The sequence below is a fragment of the Mytilus californianus genome, unplaced genomic scaffold (genome assembly GCF_021869535.1).
Source record: "Mytilus californianus isolate M0D057914Y unplaced genomic scaffold, xbMytCali1.0.p SCAF_1, whole genome shotgun sequence".
Lineage (NCBI taxonomy): Eukaryota > Metazoa > Mollusca > Bivalvia > Mytilida > Mytilidae > Mytilus > Mytilus californianus.
In genome coordinates, this window is record NW_026262581.1 from 17,666,141 (window position 1) to 17,678,305 (window position 12,165).

General features: G+C 31.3%; 2 protein-coding genes across 2 annotated transcripts; one reads left to right on the top strand and one right to left on the bottom strand.

The window, feature by feature from the left end:
• Positions 1–21: 21 nt before the first annotated feature.
• On the bottom strand, positions 22–5,324 carry LOC127700455 (UPF0545 protein C22orf39 homolog). The gene is made up of 4 exons (XM_052203927.1): positions 5,234–5,324; positions 2,378–2,423; positions 1,599–1,717; positions 22–513 (listed from the first exon to the last, which is right to left on the bottom strand). Exons 1-4 carry the CDS (start codon positions 5,273–5,275, stop codon positions 301–303), a joined length of 420 nt encoding a protein of 139 aa, XP_052059887.1. The 5' UTR covers positions 5,276–5,324; the 3' UTR covers positions 22–300.
• Positions 5,325–5,427: 103 nt separating this feature from the next.
• Positions 5,428–11,725, top strand: LOC127700333 (2-oxoglutarate and iron-dependent oxygenase domain-containing protein 2-like). The gene is made up of 6 exons (XM_052203750.1): positions 5,428–5,554; positions 7,539–7,595; positions 7,857–7,967; positions 8,750–8,849; positions 9,196–9,320; positions 11,037–11,725. Exons 1-6 carry the CDS (start codon positions 5,441–5,443, stop codon positions 11,550–11,552), a joined length of 1,023 nt encoding a protein of 340 aa, XP_052059710.1. The 5' UTR covers positions 5,428–5,440; the 3' UTR covers positions 11,553–11,725.
• The last annotated feature ends 440 nt before the right edge of the window (positions 11,726–12,165 follow it).

The following is a 12,165-nucleotide window of genomic DNA, read 5'->3' on the forward strand; positions in this document are numbered from 1 at the left end:
TAAAAATAACTTGATACTGCATTTCATCTGTCAGCAAATCATTTTTTATATTTTAACAATTTGTATAGTATTAAACAACTGTAGTAAATATTACATAGATGTCAATACAATGAGTTGATCAGCCAGGTGCAGGTATATGTGACAACCATTTTGACAATAAAAGTCTTCCTTTTGACTTGCTTGAATATCAAAATTTAAATAAAATTAAAAAAAAAAACCACACAACTATAAGTCTCACAATTGCTAAACAAATCTGACAAACAACTGATATACAATTTAAAAATCCTATTATATCCTTCATCATAATATTGTACATGAGGACTTCTCTTCCTCTTGAGGAATTGGTTTTTTGCCCATATTGTAAGCTTTAAACAAAGAAACTTTATTTTCCCATCCTGGCACTGGTTTGTTCCAATCCTCAGGTGGACTGTCTCTATATTCCCACATATTGTTTGCTATTGATGCTTTTCTTCTTGCAAAATACCTTTCTTTTTCATTGGTAATTATCTTATTCTGAAACGAAGAGGGAAAATTAATACATGTACAAAGTTAGACTATAACTTTTTTTTATTAAGCATATTCGGCTTTGAGCGTTCCTGATGACGGTAAATCCAGAAAAGCGCTTCACGTATGAAATTTATAACATGTTTTCATTTTCTTATACTACTACTGATATTATTATTATCCTTTCTAATGAAACATATATTGCCACAATTAAGTTCCAAACAAGAATTAACCCCAAGAGTTTACAAAGGTATAGAATTAAGTTCATCTGTGGTCTTCTCATATTCCAGCAGTTAAACCTTTCCTAAAGTGTCAAATCTATTTGGCTGTGCAGGATGAATAAAATGCCAGCCAATGCCTTTGCGAAGAGAGCGCAATGCTCTCTTGCATGTTAAAGAACCCTTGCAACAACCATCCAAGGGGGTCGTAGCTGGCCTGTTTCTAGGCATCCTTTAAATATCCAACTTACCTATATTTTCCAGAGGCAGTCTGCATTACCTGCCCTTCATCCCAGTTGACCCCTACTTTGCAGAACCAACCTACTGTATTGATAGTTAATTTGTTTTCATCCTAAACATCATTTTAGTTTCTTGTGTATAATTTGGAGTTTAGTATGACGTCCATTATCACTGAACTAGTACACATATTTGTTTAGGGGCCAGCTGAGGGACGCCTCTGGGTGCGGGAGTTTCTCGCTGCATTGAAGACCCATTGGTGGCCTTCGGCTGTTGTCTGCTCTGTGGTCAGGTTGTTGTCTCTTTGACACATTCCCCATTTCCATTCTCAATTTTATCATACATGTACCGGGTATATGTTTTTCGTAAAATATTTTGTTATAAATTAGGCCGTTTGTTTTCTCAATTGAATTGTTTCATATTTTTCAAGTTGGGGCCTTTTATACCCGACTATAAGGTATGGGTTTTTCTCATTGTTGAAGGCCATACTGTTGACTATAATTGCTTTCATCCACTTCATTTGAACTTTGGTGGATAGTTGTCTCACTGGCAATCCTACCACATCTCCTTATTTTTATGGGAACTATTTGCCACTAGACATAAAGCAAACAACAATCAAACCAGAATATTAAGACTTACAGCAGCGTCTATATCATTGGACTTTGTATACAGTAAACAGTTCTTGTAATCTTCTTCCCATTTTGAACAATCTAATTTATATCCTACTGTATACCACTGGTGTCTCCTACCTTTACGACCTGTAATAAACATACATGAAAAATACAAATAACACAGGGCTACTTTAAAGAACAATGCTTATACAATTTTAAAGTTATACAGCAGCCATTTGATCTTAAAAGTCTTTCATGCCTTGAAAACAGCTGGGAGTGTCAGGGTTGGTATGTTAGATAGAATTCAGGGAGATCCTTCTTTTTGTCATCATGTCTAGTTACCAAGTGCTACCCATTCTCTGGGTCTCAGCATAGCTATAGTACAAGAAGTTGTTAACTGAGAATATCATGAATTTCAAGCAATTATACAAAATGTCTGTTCATACGTAAAAAAAGATGTAAGACTGAATTATGAATATTTAGATTTTTTAATCCATTTGAACTATGTGTAATAAAAAGTAAAATCACAAAAATACCAAACTCCGAGGGAAATCCAAAACGGAAAGTCCCTAATCAAATGGCAAAATCAAAAGCTCAAACGAATGGATACATGGGATAACAACTGTCATATTCCTGACTTGGTACAGGCATTTTCTAATGTAGAAAATGGTGGATTAAACCTGGTTTTATAGCTAGCTAAACCTCTCACTTGTATGACAGTCACATAAAATAAGTATCCAATCACCTCCATCTACCTCCTTTGAGTTCCAGACCCCCTCCCAGGTTATAAGATGCTGTTTTACTTACTTTTACAAGTGTCATATTCTTCTTTATAGATGTCACATTCCCTTATCTGTAAAAACAGAAATACTGAGATTACAATACAGCTGGTATAATTGGCATGCTGAAATATAATTTGTTCTTCTGGAATATTTTGAAAAATTTAATAAAACACATACATGTACTAATCAATTAACATAAAATGATTCGATCAAATTACAATACATCCAAGGGGTCAGTTAATTTCAAATAATTTGGTTTATTATTTCTTGAAAACATTAAAATAGACCATATTTATGTACATGATGTAGTTATGGTGTAGAATAATGTAAACATGGACCAATGTGAAAGTACTTTTATTCGTGGGTATCAGTTGTCATGATTTTTCACAAAATTTACACGTTCGTGGGTTCTTAAATTAATGGATTTTAGTTTTCAGAAAGAAATCGAGTGAAGAATTTGAAGCCATCAGTAAAGAAGATTCTTGAAAATAATCATATGTGTGTGTTGTTTAATAATGATTTGTAGGACATTGCAAAATAAGGTGCCCTCTTTCACTTACTTTCATTACTGACAACATTCTTCAAAATTTTCAATAAAATAATTGCCTTTCAAAATAAATGATTCACCTATGCTTAAAAATTGTCTTGATTGAGGGAAATTGCAAAGTAAAGATTTTAATTCACACACATGTAATCAGAAGTGATGACACTAATTAACCAGAGATTGAATGATCAACCGATTAACGATCATCAATGGTGCTAATTGGGCCATAAACATGTCTCTTAAAAAAAAACGTTACAGAATACGTATGCGAATTAGGAGGAGATAAAATGAACACTTCATCATTGCATATCATCACCGGAAATCTGATTTTCATCGATCAAAACTAATTTTTCATGAGAATTAAAAGGTAAAAAGTCATACACTTTAGGTTTTTTAAAGATAAAAGGGTAAAATCTTGTCTGAAGTTGTATATATAGTTCATAGTGTGTTTGCAGAAATTTGATGCATTCTCTAGATTATATGCCCATATTCATGCAGTCAAACCTATATGGGGATCTTTCCATGTCTTGATTTGGAAAACAGTTGTTAAATTTTGTTTGACGCGGTGAAATTCGTGGATGGCGTTATAACCACGATAATTGTTACCCCACCAATAATAGTACTATCACAGTATTTCCATTCTAAAGACAGTAAACACCATGCTACAATATCTGACTATTGTACAGTGCGCCTGTGTATACAATGGTAAAGTGATCTATTCATTTGTTTGTTTCTTTCGTTTGATTGTTTGTCTGTTTGTTCATTAGTACTTTGTATCTAATAAAAAAAAAACATTAGGTATTTAAGGAAACTTAAAGAAATTCTTCTGAATCGGTACACAATAACCTTGTGCACCTATTTTGTTTTCTGATTAGAATAATTATGTGTTTTCCCTGCACCCAATGCATCTCCTTTACTCAATATTCAGAATCTGCACGTCTGCTAATGTGTATACTATACATGTACCATAGTAGGCTGTTAATTTAAACTATAAAAAGTTAAAAAAAAGTGTGAAAAAATCAGATGAAATTACTCAGAAAAATTTATTGTGATAAACAGTAAATGAATCTTTGTTATTTATAGGTATGAATTATATGATTTACACAAAACTTTTCTGTTAATAAGAAAATGAAAAAAATTTGGTTATACTAGAAAATTGTTTTTCTTTCTTCAATTTTGTTCATTATGATGTCATAAATAAATTGTTTAATAGTATGACCTACCATTGGAAGTGTTTCTGTGTTTCGGTTGATATTTTCAACAGATATAGTGCAAAATATTCATACTTAATGTTACCATAATTTGGTTTTAATATGTTCATGTTTCAAACAAGAGGCCTATAATGTAAGGTATTACCTTTCCAAATGGATTTTAAAATTTTTTTTTTATTTATTACACCAATAAAAATATAAAAAAGTGGCCTTAGTAATAAGATTCAAAATATTTTGTCCAATTGAGATTTCAAAAATGACATGCATAATCTGAGAAGGAAACTTAATCGATAGGTAGTTAGAAGAAACAGGTTAAGGCAGTAAAGTCTGCTGAAAATTTATATCAACTGTTGGGAAACCAAAAAATTGCAACATTTCAGTCTACTAATTGCAGTTGTTACATGTACCTTGACCTATGACCTAAAAATTAATAGGTTCTTTTCATCCCAAGGCTCATTATCCACCAAAAAAATGTATAAACAACTGATTTATGGCTAAAAAATTAATCTAAAACAAAATTGTTAATGGTACTGTGACCTACACCTTTGAATTACTGAAATCAATAGGTGGTCTTCCTAATCGCATTGAACATTACCAAGCCAACTTTGGTAAAGATATGCCTTATAGTTATGGTTTAAAATATTTTGTCTGGAACCTGAAATGTCGCCATCTGGATAGCTGGCTACGGAATTCCTTTTCCGATTCTGCGTCTGCAGCTTTTTCTGATTAGCCGACAACAGAATCCATCAATAGCCATAAAAAAAATGTGGACAGTATTATCAGACAAACGGCTCAGACTCAAAAGACAAAACAGCCAAAAAGGGATAATTTGTCCTCTTGCAGAACCTGGTTCGTGTTGAGGCAAGCTATATCTTTTGGGAAAAGAGTCAATCTGTCAATGATTGGTTGATTGATGGTTGCTTAACATCCAGTGGCAAATATTTCATGCATGTTCAGGACGTCTATCCGTCAATAACAATGTCATGATCATGAAAAAATCATAGGACCCTATTGACTTTGAATGATGACTTTGAATGATAAAAAACTTGACAACAAAAAACATATCAAGCAGATGTTTACGTTTCAGTGATATGCTTTAATTTAATCGTTGAAATGTAATTCTTACCAGCCAAACATCATCAGGTAGCTTTTCCGAGTTTTGTGTCATTTTCACATGGGCGCAGACATTTTCATTCCATGCGAGATATCGGCACTATACTTTCTAAGTAACGAAAAATCTAGAGCAAGCTGAAATACAAAATCTTTGAAACGTTTAATCAAGGGGGTTTTATGACATGACGACGAAACCCTGAACGACAAAGCATCTGCTGCAATGAAGAGATTTTTCGTCTGCAGTTGTTTTTACTCTCACAACTTTTTCTTGAAGAAATACCATACTCACGTAGTTTTTGTGTCAGATCAACAGCTTTTGGACAAATATTTAAAAGTATAATATCTAGTGTAAATCGTTTTCATATTTTTATTTAGTTTTGGTATTGTTTCAATCTGTTTTATTTTAAGTTGATGCGTGAACTAGATTTTTATGATTGATATTTGATTTAAGACAAATTAAGTTTATGTCAGTATTGAGTTCCATATTTTGGACTTTTGGGTTTTGTTTATTGATTCCAGGAACAATAAGTTGATAATGCCTAAGCAATGTTCATATTCTATGTACTAGACAAACACAGCAATTACAAATTAATAGGCCACTTCACGGGGCTAATTTTTTTTACAAAATTGATATGCGTGACAAGTTTAAGGTGAATACATAGTTTTGTCTGATCAAGGAGAAAGTCAGAGAAACCTGAAACAAAATTAAGAAGATGGACGAAGTCGAATCGTTATATTTCTCTCGCCATTCATGAGCTTTAATCGCCGTAATTGTATTTTTTTCGCAAAATGCCAGCGGAAACACTGCTTGCTTGCTACCTGAACCATGAAATCATTTTTAGTAAAGGAATCACCTTCCTTTGGGTGGAGTCAAATAAAGAAGAGAACCAATCAAAAGTAATGACAGTGCATAAACATTTTGAGACCAGTTTAGAAATATGTTTTCAATCTAAATTTAAAATATAATGTAAATTATAAGCTAATTTACAAGCACGTTGTACTTGTGTTTGATTTGTCAATTTCATTTTAATCAAAACAATACAATACCATTGTTACAATTGCATGCTGAGAGGAACATCTCAAAGATTTGGCCAGACCAAGTTTATTTTTACACCTTCTGTAGCATTCTCCCCAAAAAATACACATCAAAATCAAAGATGATAATATCCTTATTATAATATATATACATTGTATAAACATATAAAATAAGGATATGAATTTTTTTTTTCAAAATCGATTAAATTATAATGATAATGTTTATAGAATTACACATGTTAATAATTAAGTAATAAATGAACAGAGGTAATTGATTGAAATGAAATTGACAAATCAACCTGAAAACATACTTTTGAACTAACTTGTAAAACAGGTTTCACAATATTTATATACTGTTCCTACTTTTGATTGGTTCCCTGCTTAACTATTGACTACGCCCAAAAGAAGGTGGTAGCTTAGCTAATAATAATTTCATGGTTCAGCTAGCAAACAAGCTAGCCAAAGATACCACCTTTACCTATACACTCAAGTCATTGTGCTGTAAAAAAAATAATATAAGCTGAATGAAATAACTTAACTTAATGTTTTTAAAATATGAATTAGTTTATGATTTTAAATCTAATTATTGTGGTCCATCAATTATTAACCATGTGTAAAAACATTGCAACAAAAAATAAGATTACTACATTAAAAGGGAAAACAGGAATCTGAACAATAAATAACCTGGTTAAAGGTTTAAAAAATTAAAAAACAATTTCTCTCATAATTTGTTTATAAAGAAGCTAAGATACCAACATGTTACTGATGCTGTTCATGCTATTAGGCATTTTATTTGATTTTGAAAATCACTTTGAAAAATGTAAACTTAACTTAAAACTGTTAACATAATTTGAAAAAAATACATTGTTGAAAAAAAAATATTAAATTGTAATAAATAAAAGAACTTTGTTATTCTAATTTGGTGACCTTCTGACATTGACACACTTTTAGCTCATTTCGTCCACTGAAAAAGAATTTTAGATTCTTAATCTTTCTAAAGAATTGCAGTAATGTACATGTAACTATATATGCCATAGTGCTATATCAATGGAAGACAAGTCTTCTCATCTTTCTACTGATGATTTCTATCTCTTTGATAAGCATCTAGTCATATCATTTCATGGCTTCAGCTGTTGGTTCAGAGATATTTGGCTATAGACATCATGGTAGAGTTTAATAATGCATGAAATAGCTGATATGGAAAAGGACATGTTTTTATACATTATTATGTCAAATTTTGATACAAATTTGAATGTTGTAACAGAAACTTATTTATTTTTTAGACATTAAGAAATAAAGGATGTGTGACAGAAGATCAGTTCAAGGAGGTTTTGAGTGAGGTATTGTAATCAGTATATATTATAAATAAGGATTGGAATTTTGTAACACAAAGGAAGCTACCTAACAAAAAACATAATAAAAAAAACAACATCTACAACATCTACAATATATATACATTCACTGAGCTGACAACATTACATGCTTGTTTGAATTCTTAATTATCATTGTTTAATGAAAGGTCATGGAGAGCATTTATTAATTGATCTCTCATCAACAATTTCAAGCTGATAGTCGGTATTCTTTATTGTTTGTTTTTGTAGATTAAAAAAGAATTGCAAAGAAGGGAAACTCTTGGTCAAGCTTATTTAGAAAGAAGGAAAATTATTCAAGAAAAGTATATACCAAAGCATCCCCAGATATTTAGGTTAAAGGTATGGTATATATTTGGAATTGCTATTTGAAATTTTTCAACATTCCTGCTTCAGTGACTTCTATATTTTTTAATTGTTGAAATGTGAGTTTTTGGAAAGGTGTGTTTATAAAGAAGTTTATTTTTATATTTGATATACTGTTGCATAAGCAACTGTGCATTTCATCCAGATGTATGTTGTTCAGGTATTTACTTTTAATTTGTAAAGTGAGAAATATGTATTCTCCAGAAGGAGTGAACATACTATCATCAAGTAAAGGAAAATTAATGTTGGATGTTGAATGTTTACAAGTTGTAAATCTTTGAAAATTTATAAAATTGAATATAGGGTATATGCCAATGAAACTGTTACTTAACAATACAGAAAACAAAACGAATAGTTATCTTGGGGTCAACATTAGTATGGTCCTCAATATAAAATTGTGTGTCTTACACAATTTGCTAACTCCTAGTTCCAACCAAAAATGGAGAATGAAGAACCTGTTATGTAAATATCAATTTTTTTTATTGTAAAAAACTTCTATAAATAAAGTATAAATGATTTACTGTGTATGTGTAAGCCTACTTTCATTCTGAAGTTGAGAATTTCCTATACATAAAATGCTAGTGTATTCCTTCTTCACACTAGTGTTTTTATCTGGTTGGAAATGGAACCCTAGGGAAAATGTCTGGGAATTGTAACACTAGTGTATTTCTTCAAAGGGAAAGAGTACACTACCAGAAAAGATTCACTGTTACAAATGTTCCATACTACATGTATTAACTATTAACATTATTTTCCAGGAAGAATTTTTATCTCCAGATTTTATTAGCATAGTGAAGTTTTGTCAGGATTCCAAAGTTACCTGTTCTGCTGTTATTGAAAAGATCCAGAATGGACCAGGTGAAAAAAATACTATGCAGAACTCATACAGTAATAACTTAAATATTTAATTATTAACTTTTACTTGGCTGATATGTAGTGGTTGAAATGATGAGGACTATGTTGATAGATTGATTGATCAATTATAGTTTTTAAAGTCCAGTGGCAAACTTTTCAAGCATATTCAGGAAGACCATACTAATAGACTAGTTCACTATAGTAAAAGGATCACATCACCACTTGGTAGTTAGTCTCTTTCACCTTTACTCAAGATTAATTATCTCTACATATAAATAGAATGTTTACTCAGACCTGGCAAATATTTGTATTGCTTTCAAGTTTTCAGATATTTAATTTATAATTTCAGCTGAGAAATGCTATACATTACCTGTCTTTACTGAAGAATACTGTAAACTTATGATGGAAGAACTTGAGCATTTTGAAGATAGTGATTGTCCAAAAGCCAGACCAAACACCATGAATAATTATGGAGTAATTCATAGTTAATATTTTATAATTCAAACAAATTAGTGATTTATACAGGAAATACTCTTTTTTCTATATATCTATTTTGTCAGCTCCTTTAAAACTATCTGTTTGATGATTTGGTGAAAACATTTTGTAGGGGAGATAATCAAAATTAATAACCTCCATTTGGCAGGGGAGATAATTGATCTAACAAAATTATCAAAAAAAACTGTACCGATATTTTCGGGTATCAGTAAATAGGAATTGGATGTTTCTATCTGTTTGACAGATCAAAACAAGTTTTACTTAAACTCAATAATTTAAAAGTTAATATGTGTATTTATTTTTTTGAATCATTGGCAAAAAATAACTACAGACTATAAAGAGCCTGTGTCAGCTGGATCTTTGTGCATTTTCAACAATGGCTTCTCTCCAACATTAAAGACTAGAATATAATTCGTGACTAAATATCTCTTTTTAACTCACCTGACCTAAAAAATTGGTAAAAATCGTCATTTAAGGGCAATAACTGCTATAGTGAGTTGACCAACAATTTCAGCATCACATACTTATTTGTAGATCTTGCCTTGCTGATCATTTTTGCTATTTTTAGTTCTCTATCATAATTTTCAAGATAAAAGGTAAATATTTTTAAAAATGTTAAAAATCATCAACAAACAACAGTTTTGGATATAGTTCTAAACATTATGAACATTTATGCCTTGTCAGACTTTCTCTATCTATAGTGGTTTTCAAGACAATAATAAAATGATCTATTTTTAGTCATTTCGGCCATGTTGGTAGACAGGATCATCAGACACATTTTTTTAAGCTAGATGATCCAATGATAATTGTGGCCAAGTTTGGTTCCTATTGGCTCAGTAGTTTCAGAGGAGAAGATTTATGTAAAAATTAAAGGATGATGACCAACAGCAGTCACCAAGTGATGAGAATAATAGAAAAACAAAGGATATGGGGTATCCATCCATGACAAAACATCAGAACATGCACAGCAAAAAACACACAAAATAGCTCATTTGACATTTTGGGTCAGGTGAGCGAAAAATGGGAAATTATTCAGTACAAATTGTTATATACAAAAATCAGACTAACTGCCAAATAAAAGGTCTCATGAATACCAATTCAAATGAGGTTGAATTATTGACTTGCAAGCCAGTGATACATCAGTGATGTTTTTAGCTTATTTTGACAAAATTGAACCTGACTTCCAATAATGAAATATTATTTTAATATTCCGCATTACGGGTTATAAATATTTTTGGGTCTAAATTGTAGATACTGCCCCTTTAACAAGCAATAATCAGTTGGTCAATTTAAATTAAAAACAACGCCTATAACAATAATGGGCTTATAGTCAAATAATAGCCACCTAACAATATATGACTACCTAAAAGGAAAATCTATATGATTTTATAAAGAGGGTCGTAAAGGGGGAGGGGGGGGTTGTGTGCTTGGACGAATAGGAAATAAAATAGCAATTTCACAATGAAATATCAATAAAAAATTAGCTTGCATATTGTTTTTTTTTTAAACCAGTTTGCAAAATACAGGGTGAATAATTTGTGTCAAGCAGGAAAACATGTGGAATAAAAATTACAAACATGTTGTAGGATTTAATTGCTTTCATTTACACATCATTTGATCATTGTTTGTTACTTGAACCTGAAAATTTAGATTTTATTTAAATCTAGTAAAACATGTTAAAACTTTTTTTTATAGCTACTATTGAATGAAATTGGATTTGATGAAGAATTTTTGATACCATTACGAGAAAAGTACCTTCAACCAATTACAGCTCATCTGTTTCCTGAATGTGGTGGTGATGAACTTGACTCACACAAAGCATTTGTTGTCAAGTACAAGATGGGAGAAGACCTTGACCTCAATTTTCACTATGACAATGCTGAAGTCACAATTAATGTAGCTCTAGGCAAGGATTTTACTGGTGGTGACCTGTATTTTGGTGACATGAGAAAAGCACACAATGCCCAAACGAAATACAAAGAATATCAACATATTAGATATACAGGGTTATTACATAGAGGACAGCATATGCATGGGGCTAAACCGATACAATCTGGAGAACGATATAATCTGATTATTTGGATGAGGTCCTCAAAAATACGAAACAAATTATGTCCAATGTGTGACAATGAACCAGAACTTGTTGAAACTGTAGGCTTTGGTGATGGTTTCACCAAACAGGAAGAAGTTATTAATGTATGTGCAATATGACTTTCTTTGTTAAACATTATTCAACAATTATAGTTGAAATGGTGCTAGGATTGATAATAACATAAATTACATTATCAACAATTGATGTTGTTATTTTGGACCATACATTTATTCTAGTGTTTTTATCTGATCAACCTGAAATCTATTTGATTAATTAAAATCTACAATTCTTATTTGGATGGTCCTCCTGAGAGGCCTAGGTCTAACTTTACTAAACGAAGTCTAATGGCATTTTTTATACGCCCGTTTACGGGACGTATTATGGTATATCGATGTCCATCTGTCAGTCCGTCTGTCCATTTGTCTGTCCGTCGTCAAGTCGTACAGGAACTCAAAAATGCCAAATTTTATGAAACTTTGGTGAATTGTTGACGTCCCTTTCAAATTTTTTAAATTTCAGATTGTACGTTCCGAGTTATGGGATTTTATTCATAAAAAATGCTGGACTTTCCACTTTTCTGAATTGTTTATATATATTGACATGAGTTCCCTTTCGATTTTTTTAAATTTCTGATTTTATGTTTTGGAAGTATTGGGACTTTATTCATAAAAAGGGGGATTTTCCAGTATTTCGGACAATTACTCAAAAACAGGTTTAGCAGTTATTTTTATT